Here is a 22,229-nt window from a genome sequence, read left to right on the forward strand (position 1 = left end):
AATTCCAATTTCCTAAGCACGACTTTGCTCATACTCCGATCTCTCCGAGAGATTTCAATCAATTTACATTTTGCAGATTATGTTCTTATTTCCGGCACAGACACAGTCATTTGAAGACATAATCACTGTCATCATGCCTAATGCTAATAAAAAGTACCCGTAATGAATAAACCAAGTGTGTTTTCAGAGACGAAAATGTCACGTAAATTGTATGAATTTTATTAGCTACTGAAATCCTATCGTTAATGAGACTGTAAAATATATTATGGTGTATCGAACCATGGAGAAAAATAAGTGTCTGGTTATAAATTTGTTCCTCTAGCGAGATGTTATTTTTTTAATGCAGGGGTGTTGTGTTGATGAATATCATGGCTGCCTGTTCTTGTTTGCAGGTTTCTCTCACTCAGCATTTACATTCGGTATTGAAAGCCACATCAGCCAGTCCAATATCAATGGGACACTAGTGCCACCTGCAGCTCTTATCTCCATCCTACAGAAAGGTTTACAGTATGTGGAAGCTGAGATCAGCATCAATGAAGTAAGTGCCATCATACAAAACATCCTAATGACACACCACTAATACATTACAAGTACATGAGTTACTGGAAGTGGCCCCAGGCTTTCATTGGGATCAAACTATAGAGCGTGCTCATAAATGAATATGTTATTTGCAGTAAAAATACTTTCCAATGCGAAATAATGGCAAAAGCATGAGAAGTTAAAGGGGTTGTCCAGGTTTTTGCCAAACGTCTTCATTCTATGTGGCTGCAGACTTGTGAGCCCTCACAATGTGCACAGCATGTGCTGTGAGTATTTTCTGGTGCCAGCAGGTGAGACCAAGCAGTCATATGACCACAAGTACGTGCTATGCATACTCCCAGGCCACATTCCAACTAGATGTGTGCGGCCTCACTCAATTCACTTGTATAGAGAAAGGCCACACATGTTTAGTTGGAATGTGTCTGGGAGTACGCATATCACATTCTTAGGCTGTGTTGCGTAATTTCATGCGTTTACGCTGCATATTGCACTGCAACGTAACTGCATGTGTCCTGCGTCCCTAGTACAATCTATGAAGATTGTGCATAATTCATCCGCACGTTGCGTTTCAGAGCGCAGCGATTTGCATGCTGAAATTTTGATCCAAATCGCTGAGCTCAAAAAAGTAACATGTCACTTATTTGGTGCGCTTTAGATGCTGCTCTGAGAGGCAGCATCCAGAGCGCATGAAATCGGCATCTATTCTGCAGACACACTGCATCCATTACACAGTGTTTCTCCAGCGACTTGAAGCACACATGCACTACCAAATCGCTGCAGATTTTTCAACATGGACACTACGCAACGTGCGCACATAGCCTTACGGTCAAGGTCAGACTGTGGTGGCAGGGGCCCACCAGTATCATTGACTCTGAGAGCCCACTGATCAACTACATGCAAATATTACATTCACAAAGTTACGGTACCTATGCTTCTATATAATAAAATACTGGGTAGTTTGTAAAATTAATGAGAAGATGTTTCCTTTGTCTGTACATATGGGAAAAAGTGTATTTTACCAATACTGATTGTTTGGAGGAAAATTTACATACTACAGCAAAGGAGCCCACCAGAGGATTTTCTGGTTCTCCGGTGGGCCAGTCCAAGCACGCACTGTGTGCTATGTGAGGATTCACAAGACTGCAGTCACATGGAATGACTGAACACTTTCATGATAAACCTGGACAAATGCTTCAATTAAAACAACAAGCTTCGACCAGTTAGGACTGAAAAAGTAACAGTTTTTTTCCTTTCATTATTTAAGGGGGCTGTCAACTACTTGGACAACCCCTTCTTAAATATTTTATTCCCCACATATCACTGGAACAGCATCAGGTCTTCTGGAGATAACATTACATGTCATCAGTTGAGTCCTTCCAGCTTGTCAGCTCAAGAGATGGCACTTTAAAGCTTTGGCCGGGCCACACGGGGCACTAGTGCGATCTTCGCAGGACACTCGGCTCACGCTGGCAGTACAGCAGAGCTGAGTGTCATGCTAGTATCCCTGCAACTGAAGTCCGACCGTGCGAGCGGACCTCAGCTGCGGGGGCGGGCCGGCACTGAGGAGGGGTGGGCCAGCACTGAGGATGGGCGGGCCAGCTCTGAGGAGGGGCAGGCCAGCGCTGAGGAGGAGCGGGCCGGCGCTGCGGAGGGGAGGGAGGGATTTATCTATCTCTCTCCTCCGTAGCCGGCTATTGCCATTCTCGCCCTGCACTCGTGGTACACCGGTGTACCGCGAGTGCAGTGCGATTTTTCTCTCGCCCCATACACTTGAATGAGTGCGAGAGAAAGAGTCTCACACTACATTTGCAGCATGCTGCGATTGTTTTCTCGGTCCAATTAGGGCTAAGAAAATAATCGTTCATGTGCGCTTACACACAGGCTAAAATTGGTCCAAGTGGAATGCGATGTTTCATCGCACTCCACTCGCACCGTTTTTCTCGCCATGTGGCTTAGGCCTTCAGCACAGTCTTCTGCAAGAGGCATAACCAGGCTCAGATCAGACTATTATAGGTGACACTCTGATGCACTGTCTGAATCAGTACTAGTGTGGCGCCCCTGACCTGGTCAGGCACCACTGAGTACTGCACCCATGCTGGGGACAGTACAATACAGGTAATCCAGAAGGCTGACCGAGGTGTGACTACACAGGCGCATAGTGATCAGGTCTCACACATGTACCTATGAGAGGACCCCTGGGGATCCCAGGAGGGGGAAAAGCCTTCACCTTCACTGGAATAGTGGAGGGGGCCAAAAGCCTCCATCTCCTCTCAAGGGGTGTGGTAAGAGAGCCTGGTTGCTAGGTGGCGTAGGCAAGAACAGGAGAGGAGGAGCAGTGAGCCGGTTCAGTGCAGAGTCCAGGGAGCTCCGAGAGGAGCTGACCCCTACCCCTGGGGCTGTTGCAGTCTGACAGCGCCCGCGCAGTGGCTACCGACGGGGGAGAACGGTCACCTAGGAGTGCTACCCGAAACCCGTCTCCAGCTAAAGAGAGAGCACAGAGTGGGAAGTAAGGAGACTGCTAGGGAGTACCAGGCCCAAACGGGCGGCAGATCCCGGAGCGGGGATAGATCCACCTTTCCTTGCTAAACCTGCCGGTGTGGGGCCCTCAAAGCCCACACCACAACACCCAAAAGCCGCAGCCACGTAGCCACAGTTAGGGCCCATAGTTCACAGGAGGCAAGCAGCTGGAGTGATCTGGTCCAGGCAACAAGCAAACGGCAAACGAAGGGGAGAGAGGCTTCAGCAACTTCCCTGGGTGACCCCCATAGGGACTAAAAGTCGGGGTTACCCCAAACCACCAAGGGCTAAGGAAGGCGAGTTGGTAGTCACCATCAGAAGTCAGCCTGAAGGATACCTGGTTCCAGCCTGGTTCATCCCAGCTACGCCCGGGTTACTCACCCTGCCATCAACTGTGAGTAAAACCCCTGAAAGACATCCTGCTTGTGTGGAGTTATTCTGCGCCTTGTGGTTCTACACACCTATACAGGGCCCTGGGGCTTGCCTCACTCTCAGGAGGCTATCCCAACTGACTGCACACACCATCAGCCCCAGGCGACCCTCAACCTGCAGTGGCGGTCACCACTGACCGCAATTCTGAGAGTGGCGTCACGACAAATAGAAGATCTCCTACCTGTGACAGGATTCAGCAGAGTGGAGTCCCTGAAGGTAATGCACCGACACAGCGTTCTCGGGGCTTCACACTAGCACCAATTATGGTCATCTAACCCTCTAATTGCAGTTGCAAATAATGCCTGCGTAATTTGTACGCTTAACAGGGGGAGGGAGCTCCTTCTATAACCCTATCAACACCCCCATGAAGTGCTGATGATAGCTATAAAAACCCAAGGCCAACCAATGTTTTTTTTTGTTCTGCCAGCTATGGTGGACTAGATTTAACAAGCAACATGTTACTTTAAAATTGACAGGTCTGATGCACTGCATATTAATCCAAGATTCAGATCATTAAGAGTTTAGCTCCCATATTACAGCTAGATTAAAAAGTAACAGAAAGAAATACAATGCAGTTAGTAAAAAATAAAAGGTGGAACACAAATTAATGGAAAAATATTGCGCCGCAAAAAAAAAACACTGGTTATTGTAAAATCTAAAATAAACCGAAAATCTTCCCCAAACTAGTATCACCATATCCAAAACAAATGTAAAACTATCCAAATATTAAACTCCTATGGTGAAAAAAAAAATAACATGACAACTTTTTTTTTTCCAACAATGAAAAAGTCTTATGTACAGTAAAAAAATAATAATATCAGCATTCAACTACAAGAAATAGAAAATACACCTACCAGAATATGGCAATGTAAAAAATATTTATTTTTTTGGCAAAAAAGTATTTCAGTGTGCAGAAGCAGTAAAATTATAAATCTGGAATCACTGTAATGATGCTTGCCCAAAGATCAAAGCAGTCTGATTACCTTTCTGCACATTCTAGAAAAAAATCAAGGTTCCCAAAGCCAAACGGCCCCACCTCACCCTTTTGAGCTGTGTGCCCAAGTAATAGTTTCTCATTACGTATGGGGTATGGGGTATTGACATATTCAGGAGAGGTTGAGAAGTCCATTGTTTCCCATTGTCCTTTTTGAAGATGAAAAATTTGGGGCTAAATAAATGTTTTAGCACCAAAAATGAATTTTTCCTTTTCAGAGCACAGTATTCTAAAATGTTTTATTATAAATGTTATATTATAAAATTCTGTGAAGCATTTGTAGGATCAAAATGTTCCTACATCCCTAGATGATTTCGGCTGCTCCCGGTTCTCAGAAGCTCTGTAATCTATTGCATACAAATTTACACTGCAAATCTGAAATACCGTTCCTTCCTTTCAAAGCCTTGCCATGGTGCCAAATACTAGTTTTCGACCACAGTATTACCCCATTCATTAGAAATAGTGTAATAAGTTGTGAGGTCCAAAATGAAAAACTTGGGGCTAACCAACATCTTAGCAGGAAAACAATACATTTTCATCTTCCTAGTTGCACATTGAGTTCATTCTTGTGAAGTATCTAAAGGGTCAATAAACCTTTTTAATATAGTTTTGAATACTTTGAGGGGTGTACATTTTTATATTGGATCTTGTTTGGGAGTTCTTTCCAACTTAAAAAAAAAAAGAAAAATTCAGCTTACCGATAGTGCTGTTCACCGCTCGCTGTTCGGACCCAGCACACGGAAGGTTTGGCTGCCAAATAGTCAGCAAAAAATTTAAAAAGACGTCCAGCGCAGTCCTCAGGTTATAAGATAAAATCCAATAACATTTATTTAATATAATTCCATTGAAATATAGCAGTGTGCAGGGTGATAAAGTTGATCTAATACCCCAATCGAGCTATGAGTTTCGACACATAGTCTTTAGCGGGCTTAACACGCTGCGACACCGCTAGCGATGTCACGAGCGATAGCACCTGCCCACGTCGGTGGCGCATCACGGGGTGATCGTTGCCGTAGCAAACAATATGGCTACGGCAGCGTCACACGCAATTACCTGTTCACCGACGTCACTGTGGCCACCGAACAATCTCTCCTTTAAGGGGGAGGTTCGTTCGGCATCACAGCAGCGTCACTAAGCGGCCGCCTAATAGAAGCGGAGGGGCGGAAATGAGCCGTCGGAACATCCTGCCCACCTCCTTCCGTCCTCATTGCTGGCAGCCGCAGGTACGATGTTGTTCCTCATTCCTGTGGTGTCACACATAGCGATGTGTGCTGCCGCAGGAACGACAAACAACCTGCGTTCCAAATGAGGAACGATTTTTTAAAAACGAACGACATGTACACGACGAACGATTTGACACCTTTTTGTGATCGTTACTGATCGCAAAAAGGTGTCACACACAATGACATCGCTAACGAGGCTGGATGTGCATCACCAACACCGTGACCCCGACGATATCTTGTTAGCGATATCGTTGTGTGTAAATGGGCCTTTAGTCCTGTTTGTGGAGGTAAGGGCTTGAACAGTGGCTGGAAAAGATCTCAAAAGTACCCAGAAATGGCGCCTATTTTGGGTCTCATTTGCAAAAGAATTTTATAGAAGCATGGTTCATGGTTAACTATACTATTAGGCCCTGTGCACACGCAGCAGTTTTTATATTTGCTGTCCACATAATGCGTTTTTTCCATGCAGTTTTGGTGCAGATTTTGATGCAGAAGAAATCTACAGCATGTCAATTATTGGTAAGGTTTAGCAGTGTTTTTTTCACCCAAGGACTTCAATTTATTAACTTTCTTGATGGCCCAAAAAAACCTGCATCAAAACCGCGACCGGTTTTGATATGGTTTCTTGCCACAGCGTACAGATCTGCTGCAGAAAATTTCTGCATCAAATCTGCAGCATGTGCAAATAGCCTTAGGGGTACTTTACACGCTGCAATATCGCTAAAGATTTATCGTCGGGGTCACTGTGTTTGTCACACACATCCGGCGTCGTTAGCGGCATCGCAGCGTGTAACACGTACGAGCGACCTTAAACAATCGCAAAAGAGACAAAAATCGTTGGTTTTGGAGAGGTCGTCCAAACACCAAAAATCGTTGTCTCGTACGTAGCGATGTTGTTCGTCGGTACTGGGGCATCACACATCGCTATGTGTGACACCGCAGGAGCGACGAACATCTCCTTACCTGCCTCCACCGGCAATGCAGAAGGAAGGAGGTGGGCGGGATGTTACGTCCCGCTCATCTCCGCCCCTTCGTTTCTATTGGTCGGCTGCTTAGTGACGCCGCAGTGACGTTGCTATGATGCCGAACGCACCTCCGCCTTGAGGGGGGATTGTTCGGCAGTCACAGCAATGCCGCTGACAAGGTATGTGCGTGTGACGCTGCCATAGCGATAATGTTCGCTACGGCAGTGATCACCACATATTGCTGGAACGACGAGGGCGGGTGCTATTGCGCTCGACATCACTAGCAATCGCTGGCGATGTCGCAGCATGTAAAGTACCCCTTACAGTTATTCATTTTTAGGACATCTATGAGACATTTTGTGAGTATTGTCTATAGAGCGATATTAAAGGTATCTAGCCATGAAAAGTTGTTCCCTTAATCTCTCCAGTCCCCAATCAATCCTGAAATATTGTGCACAATTCCATTTACTTCCAGGCCCATTCAGAAGGCATTTATGAACATTAAGTAGGTAATACCCCTGTTCCCCTACCATTATGTAGGAGACAAGGCTGCAAAAATACCCTATTTTTCATTTTATAAGACACACTGGATTAGAAGACGCACCCCAAATTTAGAGATAAAAAAAAAATAAAAAATGGGGTCAGTCTTCTATTCCGGTGTTGCCTTACCAGAGGGGGGGGGGCGGCAGCAGTGGTGGAGTGGAGTAACAGGAGGAAGGGGCGGTGCTGGTGGGGTCTTTGCTGGCAGCGGTGGGGTCTGTGCTGGCAGCGGAAGCTGTGGTGGCTGTGTCAAGCACGCTGCTGTGGTGTGTGTCCCATATGCTCTGCCATCGCTCTGGGCTGCAAAGAAATGGCGCTCGGTACGACGTGTGCACAGATGGAGCTCTCACCAAAGAGCACCATCTGCACACGCGCTGACTCCAGGCACCATCATTTGAAGCCACAGCATCTGGGATACTCGCCGCAAAGCCACCACAGCTTCTGCTGCCAGCACAGCCCCCGCAGTCTGCACAGCCAGGCAGCTAGCCTGCCACCAGAACAGTGAAGCAGGTAGCCATCCACCCACACAGAGAGGCAGCCGGCTTCCCACACAGAGAGGCAGCTAGGCACCTACACAGACAGCCATCTGTACAGAGAGGCAGCCAGCCACCTGCACAGACAGCCCCTGCGCCAATTTTCCACCTCCCAGTTAGCTATATTTGGATTTTTAAACACATCCCTCATTTTCCTCCCAAATCTTTGGGAGGAAAAGTGTGTCTTATAATCCGAAAAATACTGTATGTGTCGTACAGGAAGAACATTTGTAACAGGCCATTTTCATACCTCCTATACCTTAGGGGGCCACTTAGTAACTATGGTTTTACCATTTAATGCTATTAGTGCATGTGTAAAATGTACTAATGGAAAGGATACGCTGAGCCATATGTGGAATTATTGCTTGAGATTTGTAGTAAAAAGCTTGAAAATGTTTGCTAAATCTATTTGTTGCCCTACAGTGTAGAGTCCTTCTCTAAAGGATATATAATATATCATTAATAGAGATGAGCGAACCGGTCGCGGTTCGGCTCGAGGTTGGTTCGCCGAACGGACCTCCCGTTCGAGTTCGGTTCGTCGAACGTTCGACGAACCGAACTCGAACTGCATAGGAAACAATGGCAGGCAATCACAAACACAGAAAAACACCTAGAAAACACCCTCAAAGGTGTCCTAAAGGTGACAAACAACTCAAACACATTGGAAAGTGACAAGGACATATACTCATGCGAAAACAAAACAGCTGGACAAGGAAAAAGAGGAGGACACACAGATATAGGCATGGCACGCCCTTCTAAAATCATGTAAAACACCGCAAGGTGACTCCAAGCGGAGTCTCCCTTTTTTCCAAAAATTGGGCCACACACACACCCACCCCTTCAGTGGTAGCACTTGTGCCCCAGTTGCACACTTCACAGCTACATTTGCATCAAGCACATTGAAAAATACGCCATAATTAACCGTCCCCAGGATGACACCAGGGTAGGTAGCTAAGTCTTTCCTGATCCCAGCTCTGTTCATCTTGGCTTCTTTTAAAAACACATCAAGCAAGGGTTACTCCAAGCGGAGTCTCCCTTTTTTCCAAAAATTGGGCCCCACACACACCCACCCCTTCAGTGGCAGCAGTTGTGCCCTAGTTGTACACTTCACAGCTACATTTGCATCAAGCACATTCAAAAATACGCCATTCTTATCCATCCCCAGGATGACACCGGGGTAGGTAGCAAAGTCTTTGCTGACCCATGACTTGTTCATCTTGGCTTCTTTTAAAAACAATGTAAGCAAGGGTTACTCCAAGCGGAGTCTCCCTTTTTTCCAAAAATTGGGCCCCACACACCCACCCATTCAGTGGCAGCAGTTGTGCCCCAGTTGTACACTTCACAGCTAGATTTGCATCAAGCACATTCAAAAATACGCCATTCTTATCCATCCCCAGGATGACACCGGGGTAGGTAGCAAAGTCTTTGCTGACCCATGACTTGTTCATCTTGGCTTCTTTTAAAAACAATGTAAGCAAACGTTACTCCAAGCGGAGTCTCCCTTTTTTCCAAAAATTGGGCCCCACACACCCACCCATTCAGTGGCAGCAGTTGTGCCCTAGTTGTACACTTCACAGCTACATTTGCATCAAGCACATTCAAAAATACGCCATTCTTATCCATCCCCAGGATGACACCGGGGTAGGTAGCAAAGTCTTTGCTGACCCATGACTTGTTCATCTTGGCTTCTTTTAAAAACAATGTAAGCAAGGGTTACTCCAAGCGGAGTCTCCCTTTTTTCCAAAAATTGGGCCCCACACACACCCACCCCTTCAGTGGCAGCAGTTGTGCCCTAGTTGTACACTTCACAGCTACATTTGCATCAAGCACATTCAAAAATACGCCATTCTTATCCGTCCCCAGGATGACACCGGGGTAGGTAGCAAAGTCTTTCCTGATCCCAGCTCTGTTCATCTTGGCTTCTTTTAAAAACACATCAAGCAAGGGTTACTCCAAGCGGAGTCTCCCTTTTTTTCCAAAAATTGGGCCCCACACACCCACCCATTCAGTGGCAGCAGTTGTGCCCCAGTTGTACACTTCACAGCTACATTTGCATCAAGCACATTCAAAAATACGCCATTCTTATCCGTCCCCAGGATGACACCGGGGTAGGTAGCAAAGTCTTTCCTGATCCCAGCTCTGTTCATCTTGGCTTCTTTTAAAAACACATCAAGCAAGGGTTACTCCAAGCGGAGTCTCCCTTTTTTTCCAAAAATTGGGCCCCACACACCCACCCATTCAGTGGCAGCAGTTGTGCCCTAGTTGTACACTTCACAGCTACATTTGCATCAAGCACATTCAAAAATACGCCATTCTTATCCATCCCCAGGATGACACCGGGGTAGGTAGCAAAGTCTTTGCTGACCCATGACTTGTTCATCTTGGCTTCTTTTAAAAACAATGTAAGCAAGGGTTACTCCAAGCGGAGTCTCCCTTTTTTCCAAAAATTGGGCCCCACACACACCCACCCCTTCAGTGGCAGCAGTTGTGCCCTAGTTGTACACTTCACAGCTACATTTGCATCAAGCACATTCAAAAATACGCCATTCTTATCCGTCCCCAGGATGACACCGGGGTAGGTAGCAAAGTCTTTCCTGATCCCAGCTCTGTTCATCTTGGCTTCTTTTAAAAACACATCAAGCAAGGGTTACTCCAAGCGGAGTCTCCCTTTTTTTCCAAAAATTGGGCCCCACACACCCACCCATTCAGTGGCAGCAGTTGTGCCCTAGTTGTACACTTCACAGCTACATTTGCATCAAGCACATTCAAAAATACGCCATTCTTATCCATCCCCAGGATGACACCGGGGTAGGTAGCAAAGTCTTTGCTGACCCATGACTTGTTCATCTTGGCTTCTTTTAAAAACAATGTAAGCAAGGGTTACTCCAAGCGGAGTCTCCCTTTTTTCCAAAAATTGGGCCCCACACACACCCACCCCTTCAGTGGCAGCAGTTGTGCCCTAGTTGTACACTTCACAGCTACATTTGCATCAAGCACATTCAAAAATACGCCATTCTTATCCGTCCCCAGGATGACACCGGGGTAGGTAGCAAAGTCTTTCCTGATCCCAGCTCTGTTCATCTTGGCTTCTTTTAAAAACACATCAAGCAAGGGTTACTCCAAGCGGAGTCTCCCTTTTTTTCCAAAAATTGGGCCCCACACACCCACCCATTCAGTGGCAGCAGTTGTGCCCTAGTTGTACACTTCACAGCTACATTTGCATCAAGCACATTCAAAAATACGCCATTCTTATCCATCCCCAGGATGACACCGGGGTAGGTAGCAAAGTCTTTGCTGACCCATGACTTGTTCATCTTGGCTTCTTTTAAAAACAATGTAAGCAAGGGTTACTCCAAGCGGAGTCTCCCTTTTTTCCAAAAATTGGGCCCCACACACACCCACCCCTTCAGTGGCAGCAGTTGTGCCCTAGTTGTACACTTCACAGCTACATTTGCATCAAGCACATTCAAAAATACGCCATTCTTATCCGTCCCCAGGATGACACCGGGGTAGGTAGCAAAGTCTTTCCTGATCCCAGCTCTGTTCATCTTGGCTTCTTTTAAAAACACATCAAGCAAGGGTTACTCCAAGCGGAGTCTCCCTTTTTTTCCAAAAATTGGGCCCCACACACCCACCCATTCAGTGGCAGCAGTTGTGCCCCAGTTGTACACTTCACAGCTACATTTGCATCAAGCACATTCAAAAATACGCCATTCTTATCCGTCCCCAGAATGACACCGGGGTAGGTAGCAAAGTCTTTCCTGATCCCAGCTCTGTTCATCTTGGCTTCTTTTAAAAACACATCAAGCAAGGGTTACTCCAAGCGGAGTCTCCCTTTTTTTCCAAAAATTGGGCCCCACACACCCACCCATTCAGTGGCAGCAGTTGTGCCCTAGTTGTACACTTCACAGCTACATTTGCATCAAGCACATTCAAAAATACGCCATTCTTATCCATCCCCAGGATGACACCGGGGTAGGTAGCAAAGTCTTTGCTGACCCATGACTTGTTCATCTTGGCTTCTTTTAAAAACAATGTAAGCAAGGGTTACTCCAAGCGGAGTCTCCCTTTTTTCCAAAAATTGGGCCCCACACACACCCACCCCTTCAGTGGCAGCAGTTGTGCCCTAGTTGTACACTTCACAGCTACATTTGCATCAAGCACATTCAAAAATACGCCATTCTTATCCGTCCCCAGGATGACACCGGGGTAGGTAGCAAAGTCTTTCCTGATCCCAGCTCTGTTCATCTTGGCTTCTTTTAAAAACACATCAAGCAAGGGTTACTCCAAGCGGAGTCTCCCTTTTTTTCCAATAATTGGGCCCCACACACCCACCCATTCAGTGGCAGCAGTTGTGCCCCAGTTGTACACTTCACAGCTACATTTGCATCAAGCACATTCAAAAATACGCCATTCTTATCCGTCCCCAGGATGACACCGGGGTAGGTAGCAAAGTCTTTCCTGATCCCAGCTCTGTTCATCTTGGCTTCTTTTAAAAACACATCAAGCAAGGGTTACTCCAAGCGGAGTCTCCCTTTTTTTCCAAAAATTGGGCCCCACACACCCACCCATTCAGTGGCAGCAGTTGTGCCCTAGTTGTACACTTCACAGCTACATTTGCATCAAGCACATTCAAAAATACGCCATTCTTATCCATCCCCTGGATGACACCGGGGTAGGTAGCAAAGTCTTTGCTGACCCATGACTTGTTCATCTTGGCTTCTTTTAAAAACAATGTAAGCAAGGGTTACTCCAAGCGGAGTCTCCCTTTTTTCCAAAAATTGGGCCCCACACACACCCACCCCTTCAGTGGCAGCAGTTGTGCCCCAGTTGTACACTTCACAGCTACATTTGCATCAAGCACATTCAAAAATACGCCATTCTTATCCGTCCCCAGGATGACACCGGGGTAGGTAGCAAAGTCTTTCCTGATCCCAGCTCTGTTCATCTTGGCTTCTTTTAAAAACACATCAAGCAAGGGTTACTCCAAGCGGAGTCTCCCTTTTTTCCAAAAATTGGGCCCCACACACCCACCCATTCAGTGGCAGCAGTTGTGCCCTAGTTGTACACTTCACAGCTACATTTGCATCAAGCACATTCAAAAATACGCCATTCTTATCCATCCCCAGGATGACACCGGGGTAGGTAGCAAAGTCTTTGCTGACCCATGACTTGTTCATCTTGGCTTCTTTTAAAAACAATGTAAGCAAGGGTTACTCCAAGCGGAGTCTCCCTTTTTTCCAAAAATTGGGCCCCACACACCCACCCATTCAGTGGCAGCAGTTGTGCCCTAGTTGTACACTTCACAGCTACATTTGCATCAAGCACATTCAAAAATACGCCATTCTTATCCATCCCCAGGATGACACCGGGGTAGGTAGCAAAGTCTTTCCTGATCCCAGCTCTGTTCATCTTGGCTTCTTTTAAAAACACATCAAGCAAGGGTTACTCCAAGCGGAGTCTCCCTTTTTTTCCAAAAATTGGGCCCCACACACCCACCCATTCAGTGGCAGCAGTTGTGCCCCAGTTGTACACTTCACAGCTACATTTGCATCAAGCACATTCAAAAATACGCCATTCTTATCCGTCCCCAGGATGACACCGGGGTAGGTAGCAAAGTCTTTCCTGATCCCAGCTCTGTTCATCTTGGCTTCTTTTAAAAACAATGTAAGCAAGGGTTACTCCAAGCGGAGTCTCCCTTTTTTTCAAAAAATTGGGCCCCACACACCCACCCATTCAGTGGCAGCACTTGTGCCCTAGTTGTACACTTCACAGCTAGATTTGCATCAAGCACATTCAAAATCCACAAGCATTTACTCTCCCCAGGATGACACAGGGGTTGTAAATTCCTTCTGGATCCATGACTTGTTCATTTTGATGAACGTCAGTCTGTCCACATTGTCACTGGACAGACGCGTGCGCTTATCTGTCAGCACACACCCAGCAGCACTGAAGACACATTCAGAGACAACGCTGGCAGCTGGACACGACAAAATCTCCAAGGCCTAAGTTGAGAGCTCTGGCCATTTTTCTAGGTTTGAAGCCCAAAAGGAGCAAGGCTCCAGTTGCACAGTCATGGCATCGATGTTCATTTGGAGATACTCCTGTATCATCCTCTCCAGCCGTTGACTATGTGTCAGACTTGTTGTCTCTGGTGGCCTTGCAAAGGAGGGTCTAAAAAAATTATGAAAAGATTCCATAAAATTGCTGTTACCAGCACCAGATACGGTCCTACTGGTACGTGTAGACTGTTGAAGATGACGAGACCGTCCCATGTTTGTCAAGTTACAACTGGGAGATTCACTCCCTGCACCTGCACGGTTGTTTGGTGGAAAAGCAGATCTAAGATCGAGTAACAGCTTCTGCTGATACTCCTGCATACGTGCGTCCCTTTCTATGGCTGGAATTATGTCACAAAATTTGGACTTGTACCGGGGATCTAATAGTGTGGCAAGCCAGTAGTCATCATCACTTCTAATTTTGACAATACGAGGGTCATGTTGGAGGTAGTGCAACAAGAAGGCACTCATGTGTCTTGCGCAGCCATGTGGACCAAGTCCACGCTGTGTTTGTGGCATAGAGGTGCTAACCGTTCTTTCTTCCTCTGACATCTCCCCCCAACCTCTTTCAACTGAAATTTGACCAAGGTCTCCCTCATCTGCTGAGTCTTCCATGTCCATGGACAGTTCGTCCTCCATTTCTTCATGTCCTCCTGCACCTTCCTCAACATCTCGCCTGCTACCATGCGCCCTTGTTGATCCCTGTACCCCATGCTCCCATGCCTGGCGCCTTGGTGATGATGAACGTCTGGACCTTGGTGATGTTGTTGTGTCTTGCGCATATGAATCCTCCTGTAGCTCATCCCCTTCCTGTTGTCCCACCCCCTGACTCCGAATAGTGTTTAGCGTGTGTTCCAGCATGTAAATGACTGGAATCGTCATGCTGATAATGGCATTGTCAGCGCTAAACATATTCGTCGCCATGTCGAAACTGTGCAGAAGGGTGCATAGGTCCTTGATCTGAGACCACTCCATCAGGGTGATCTGCCCCACCCCTGCATCTCGTTGGCCCAGGCTATACGTCATGACGTATTGCACCAGGGCACGGCGGTGCTGCCACAGTCGCTGTAACATGTGGAGAGTTGAATTCCAGCGTGTCGCCACATCGCATTTCAGGCGATGAACCGGCAGGCCGAAAGACTTCTGGAGCGATGCAAGTCGCTCAGCTGCGGCGCTTGAACGGCGGAAGTGAGCAGACAGTTTTCGTGCCCTGTTCAGAAGGCCATCTAGGCCGGGATACTGTGTTAAAAATTGCTGCACGACAAGGTTCAACACGTGAGCCATACAAGGTACGTGTGTCACCTTGCCCAGGCGAAGGGCCGCACCCAGGTTTGCAGCATTGTCGCACACGGCCTTACCAGGCTGCAGGTTGAGTGGAGACAACCATTTATTAAACTCGGACCGCAGAGCTGACCACAACTCCTCAGCTGTGTGACTCTTATTCCCAAGACATGTCAAGCTAAAAACCGCCTGATGCCGTTGCGCTCTGCTGCCAGCATAGTAATGAGGGGTGCGTGATTCCTTCTGCGCAGTGAGAACGCTGGTGGCCTGACCAGGCAGGCTTGGAGCGGAGGTGGAGGACCCAGATGAGGTGGAGGATGCAGAAGCAGTGGCGGAACTTGGACAGACAGAGGAATGACACACAAGTCGTGGGGACGGCAAGACTTGTGCAGCATACCCTTCACCATCTATCACCATAGTTACCCAGTGCCCAGTCAGCGACATGTAACGTCCCTGTCCATGCTTACTGGTCCAAGTATCGGTGGTGAAATGCACCCGTTCACACACAGAGTTTCTCAAGGAAGCGGTGATGTTGTGTGCGACATGCTGGTGTAGCGCGGGCACATCTTTCTTAGAGAAGTAGTGGCGACTAGGCATCTGGTACTGGGGCACAGCGACAGACATAAGGTCTCTAAAATCCTGTGTGTCCACTAGGCGGAAAGGCAGCATTTCAGTAGCCAACAGCTTACAGAGGGATAGAGTCAACCTCTTAGCTTTGTCATGGGTCGGAGGAAGTGGCCTTTTATTTGACCACATCTGAGGGACAGAGATCTGGCTGCTGTGTGTAGACGGTGTTGAGTAGGGTGTCCCTGGAAAAATGCAGGTTTGTGAGGAAAGTGCAGGCGGAGACATGATGTTGCCTTCATCCAACGTTGGTGCTATCGATGTCTGAGAGAGCTGTACACACTCACTTGTTTCCCCTTTCAAACCAACTGACGACCTTACAAGCAAACTGCCTGTTGCGGTTACAGTGGTGGAAGTTTTGCGTGGAAAAACAGGTGTGACAGCTGTCCCCACAGTCCTAGAAGATGAAGAGCGCGCGGATGCACTGGAAGGGGCGGGCGGTGGATGGTTCGCTCCGCTAGGCCGCATTGCAGCACGGTGAGCTTCCCACCGGGACTTATGATATTTAGTCATGTGACGATTCATGGAAGAAGTTGTCAAACTGCTGAGGTTTTGACCTCTACTAACAGAATCATGACAAATGTTATATATCACATGAGTTGGGCGATCTTTTTCGATGTGAAAAAAGGACCAGGCTAGGCAAGGCTTAGAGGCCATGCGACCTGTTGATCCACCCCGAATAATGCTCAGAGGCAGAGTGGTGGCTGAGGATGCAGTTGTAGACGTGCTACCAGTGCTCCGACTCTGTCCAGGAAGGCGCAAGGTAACTTCGTCGTCGGTTGCATCCTCCTCCACCGCCTCTGTTGACCTCCTCGAGTGCCTGACTGGGGGTTGACAGTAGGTGGGATCTAGAACGTCATCATCAATTGTTGTGTTTGCACTCCCCTCCCCCTCAGACCGAGCCTCTTCTTGCCCTGACCGAATATTTAAGTTGTCATCCCAATCGGGTATCTGCGTCTCATCTTCATCAGTATGTTCCTCATTGTCTATAACCACAGGTGTTACAGTTTGTGACAAAGGGTCAACATTATGCTCAGAAACTTGGTCCTCACGGCCTGAATCAGAGTCACAAAGGTTCTGGGCATCACTGCAGACCATTTCCTGTTCTGTACTCACTGTAGCTTGGGAGCAGACCTCTGATTCCCAGGCTATAGTGTGACTGTACAGCTCTGCAAACTCAGCCATCTCAGTTCCACCATACTGTGCAGGGCTGATGGAGACTTCAGAGCTGGGAGAAATCAAGTGTGATTGGGATGACAACTCAGAGGACTGGTGTTTTTTGGATGCGGTACTTGAAGTGGCTGAGAGGGCACTTGTTGGACCACTTGAGATCCATTCAAGCATTTTCCTTTTTTGCCCATCATCTACCTTTGTTCCTCTTGTTCGTGTCCGTAAAAAAGGGAGCACATCGGATTGTCCACAATAAGTAGTAGACATCTTACTTTTGCTAGTAGATGGTCTATCTGCAGCAGATGATAATGGAGCTTTGCCACCTTCCCCACTGACAAAACCTTTTTTGCCTTTTCCACCACGCCTCTTCCCCTTTCCACCAGCATCTGTCATTTTGCCACTCATGTTGATTGCGACAAGATTGTGGACTGAAAATGTGGTAGTAAAAATTGAGAGGTGGTGAAGATTGCAGTGTTGGTCTAGCTTTATTAACAGCAGAATAATAAAGAATAAATATCCCTGACAATGTAACTTAGTTATAATTAGTTGGAGTGTGCAACGCAGGCAGACGTGCTGCAAATGTCTTGGCACTAGTGGGACTAAAGCAAAGTCCAATAGCCACGTATAGGATGCCACTAGGTACACTGAGTGTTTGCTAGTATAATGGCTTAGTTATAATTAGTTGGAGTGTGCAACGCAGGCAGATGCGCTCTGCAAATGTCTTGGCACTAGTGGGACTATAGCAAAGTCCAATAGCCACGTATAGGATGCCACTAGGTACACTGAGTGTGTGCTAGTATAATGGCTTAGTTATAATTAGTTGGAGTGTGCAACGCAGGCAGATGCGCTCTGCAAATGTCTTGGCACTAGTGGGACTATAGCAAAGTCCAATAGCCACGTATAGGATGCCACTAGGTACACTAAGTGTTTGCTAGTATAATGGCTTAGTTATAATTAGTTGGAGTGTGCAACGCAGGCAGACGTGCTGCAAATGTCTTGGCACTAGTGGGACTAAAGCAAAGTCCAATAGCCACGTATAGGATGCCACTAGGTACACTGAGTGTTTGCTAGTATAATGGCTTAGTTATAATTAGTTGGAGTGTGCAACGCAGGCAGATGCGCTCTGCAAATGTCTTGGCACTAGTGGGACTATAGCAAAGTCCAATAGCCACGTATAGGATGCCACTAGGTACACTGAGTGTGTGCTAGTATAATGGCTTAGTTATAATTAGTTGGAGTGTGCAACGCAGGCAGATGCGTTCTGCAAATGTCTTGGCACTAGTGGGACTAAAGCAAAGTCCAATAGCCACGTATAGGATGCCACTAGGTACACTGAGTGTGTGCTAGTATAATGGCTTAGTTATAATTAGTTGGAGTGTGCAACGCAGGCAGATGCGCTCTGCAAATGTCTTGGCACTAGTGGGACTATAGCAAAGTCCAATATCCACGTATAGGATGCCACTAGGTACACTGAGTGTGTGCTAGTATAATGGCTTAGTTATAATTAGTTGGAGTGTGCAACGCAGGCAGATGCGTTCTGCAAATGTCTTGGCACTAGTGGGACTAAAGCAAAGTCCAATAGCCACGTATAGGATGCCACTAGGTACACTAAGTGTTTGCTAGTATAATGGCTTAGTTATAATTAGTTGGAGTGTGCAACGCAGGCAGATGCGCTCTGCAAATGTCTTGGCACTAGTGGGACTATAGCAAAGTCCAATAGCCACGTATAGGATGCCACTAGGTACACTGAGTGTGTGCTAGTATAATGGCTTAGTTATAATTAGTTGAAGTGTGCAACGCAGGCAGATGCGTTCTGCAAATGTCTTGGCACTAGTGGGACTAAAGCAAAGTCCAATAGCCACGTATAGGATGCCACTAGGTACACTAAGTGTTTGCTAGTATAATGGCTTAGTTATAATTAGTTGGAGTGTGCAACGCAGGCAGATGCGCTCTGCAAATGTCTTGGCACTAGTGGGACTATAGCAAAGTCCAATAGCCACGTATAGGATGCCACTAGGTACACTGAGTGTGTGCTAGTATAATGGCTTAGTTATAATTAGTTGGAGTGTGCAACGCAGGCAGATGCGTTCTGCAAATGTCTTGGCACTAGTGGGACTATAGCAAAGTCCAATAGCCACGTATAGGATGCCACTAGGTACACTGAGTGTGTGCTAGTATAATGGCTTAGTTATAATTAGTTGGAGTGTGCAACGCAGGCAGATGCGCTCTGCAAATGTCTTGGCACTAGTGGGACTATAGCAAAGTCCAATAGCCACGTATAGGATGCCACTAGGTACACTGAGTGTGTGCTAGTATAATGGCTTAGTTATAATTAGTTGGAGTGTGCAACGCAGGCAGATGCGCTCTGCAAATGTCTTGGCACTAGTGGGACTATAGCAAAGTCCAATAGCCACGTATAGGATGCCACTAGGTACACTGAGTGTGTGCTAGTATAATGGCTTAGTTATAATTAGTTGGAGTGTGCAACGCAGGCAGATGCATTCTGCAAATGTCTTGGCACTAGTGGGACTAAAGCAAAGTCCAATAGCCACGTATAGGATGCCACTAGGTACACTGAGTGTGTGCTAGTATAATGGCTTAGTTATAATTAGTTGGAGTGTGCAACGCAGGCAGATGCGCTCTGCAAATGTCTTGGCACTAGTGGGACTATAGCAAAGTCCAATAGCCACGTATAGGATGCCACTAGGTACACTGAGTGTGTGCTAGTATAATGGCTTAGTTATAATTAGTTGGAGTGTGCAACGCAGGCAGATGCGTTCTGCAAATGTCTTGGCACTAGTGGGACTAAAGCAAAGTCCAATAGCCACGTATAGGATGCCACTAGGTACACTGAGTGTGTGCTAGTATAATGGCTTAGTTATAATTAGTTGGAGTGTGCAACGCAGGCAGATGCGCTCTGCAAATGTCTTGGCACTAGTGGGACTATAGCAAAGTCCAATAGCCACGTATAGGATGCCACTAGGTACACTAAGTGTTTGCTAGTATAATGGCTTAGTTATAATTAGTTGGAGTGTGCAACGCAGGCAGACGTGCTGCAAATGTCTTGGCACTAGTGGGACTAAAGCAAAGTCCAATAGCCACGTATAGGATGCCACTAGGTACACTGAGTGTTTGCTAGTATAATGGCTTAGTTATAATTAGTTGGAGTGTGCAACGCAGGCAGATGCGCTCTGCAAATGTCTTGGCACTAGTGGGACTATAGCAAAGTCCAATAGCCACGTATAGGATGCCACTAGGTACACTGAGTGTGTGCTAGTATAATGGCTTAGTTATAATTAGTTGGAGTGTGCAACGCAGGCAGATGCGTTCTGCAAATGTCTTGGCACTAGTGGGACTAAAGCAAAGTCCAATAGCCACGTATAGGATGCCACTAGGTACACTAAGTGTTTGCTTGTATAATGGCTTAGTTATAATTAGTTGGAGTGTGCAACGCAGGCAGATGCGCTCTGCAAATGTCTTGGCACTAGTGGGACTATAGCAAAGTCCAATAGCCACGTATAGGATGCCACTAGGTACACTGAGTGTGTGCTAGTATAATGGCTTAGTTATAATTAGTTGGAGTGTGCAACGCAGGCAGATGCGTTCTGCAAATGTCTTGGCACTAGTGGGACTATAGCAAAGTCCAATAGCCACATATAGGATGCCACTAGGTACACTGAGTGTGTGCTAGTATAATGGCTTAGTTATAATTAGTTGGAGTGTGCAACGCAGGCAGATGCGCTCTGCAAATGTCTTGGCACTAGTGGGACTATAGCAAAGTCCAATAGCCACGTATAGGATGCCACTAGGTACACTGAGTGTGTGCTAGTATAATGGCTTAGTTATAATTAGTTGGAGTGTGCAACGCAGGCAGATGCGCTCTGCAAATGTCTTGGCACTAGTGGGACTATAGCAAAGTCCAATAGCCACGTATAGGATGCCACTAGGTACACTAAGTGTTTGCTAGTATAATGGCTTAGTTATAATTAGTTGGAGTGTGCAACGCAGGCAGACGTGCTGCAAATGTCTTGGCACTAGTGGGACTAAAGCAAAGTCCAATAGCCACGTATAGGATGCCACTAGGTACACTGAGTGTTTGCTAGTATAATGGCTTAGTTATAATTAGTTGGAGTGTGCAACGCAGGCAGATGCGCTCTGCAAATGTCTTGGCACTAGTGGGACTATAGCAAAGTCCAATAGCCACGTATAGGATGCCACTAGGTACACTGAGTGTGTGCTAGTATAATGGCTTAGTTATAATTAGTTGGAGTGTGCAACGCAGGCAGATGCGTTCTGCAAATGTCTTGGCACTAGTGGGACTAAAGCAAAGTCCAATAGCCACGTATAGGATGCCACTAGGTACACTGAGTGTGTGCTAGTATAATGGCTTAGTTATAATTAGTTGGAGTGTGCAACGCAGGCAGATGCGCTCTGCAAATGTCTTGGCACTAGTGGGACTATAGCAAAGTCCAATATCCACGTATAGGATGCCACTAGGTACACTGAGTGTGTGCTAGTATAATGGCTTAGTTATAATTAGTTGGAGTGTGCAACGCAGGCAGATGCGTTCTGCAAATGTCTTGGCACTAGTGGGACTAAAGCAAAGTCCAATAGCCACGTATAGGATGCCACTAGGTACACTAAGTGTTTGCTAGTATAATGGCTTAGTTATAATTAGTTGGAGTGTGCAACGCAGGCAGATGCGCTCTGCAAATGTCTTGGCACTAGTGGGACTATAGCAAAGTCCAATAGCCACGTATAGGATGCCACTAGGTACACTGAGTGTGTGCTAGTATAATGGCTTAGTTATAATTAGTTGAAGTGTGCAACGCAGGCAGATGCGTTCTGCAAATGTCTTGGCACTAGTGGGACTAAAGCAAAGTCCAATAGCCACGTATAGGATGCCACTAGGTACACTAAGTGTTTGCTAGTATAATGGCTTAGTTATAATTAGTTGGAGTGTGCAACGCAGGCAGATGCGCTCTGCAAATGTCTTGGCACTAGTGGGACTATAGCAAAGTCCAATAGCCACGTATAGGATGCCACTAGGTACACTGAGTGTGTGCTAGTATAATGGCTTAGTTATAATTAGTTGGAGTGTGCAACGCAGGCAGATGCGTTCTGCAAATGTCTTGGCACTAGTGGGACTATAGCAAAGTCCAATAGCCACGTATAGGATGCCACTAGGTACACTGAGTGTGTGCTAGTATAATGGCTTAGTTATAATTAGTTGGAGTGTGCAACGCAGGCAGATGCGCTCTGCAAATGTCTTGGCACTAGTGGGACTATAGCAAAGTCCAATAGCCACGTATAGGATGCCACTAGGTACACTGAGTGTGTGCTAGTATAAT

At 46.7% G+C, this 22,229-nt stretch overlaps 1 protein-coding gene across 3 annotated transcripts in view; it reads left to right on the plus strand.

The window, feature by feature from the left end:
• TBL1X (transducin beta like 1 X-linked) overlaps positions 1-22,229 on the plus strand; it is a 478,333-nt gene that overhangs the window by 368,610 nt on the left and 87,494 nt on the right. For all 3 annotated transcript variants that reach the window (XM_075335487.1, XM_075335485.1, XM_075335486.1), the window contains one exon: positions 393-538. In XM_075335487.1, coding sequence (XP_075191602.1) covers positions 393-538 — 146 coding nt within the window. The remainder of the gene's footprint in view (positions 1-392; positions 539-22,229) is intronic.

Source organism: Anomaloglossus baeobatrachus, chromosome 2, assembly GCF_048569485.1.
Source record: "Anomaloglossus baeobatrachus isolate aAnoBae1 chromosome 2, aAnoBae1.hap1, whole genome shotgun sequence".
Classification (NCBI taxonomy): domain Eukaryota; kingdom Metazoa; phylum Chordata; class Amphibia; order Anura; family Aromobatidae; genus Anomaloglossus; species Anomaloglossus baeobatrachus.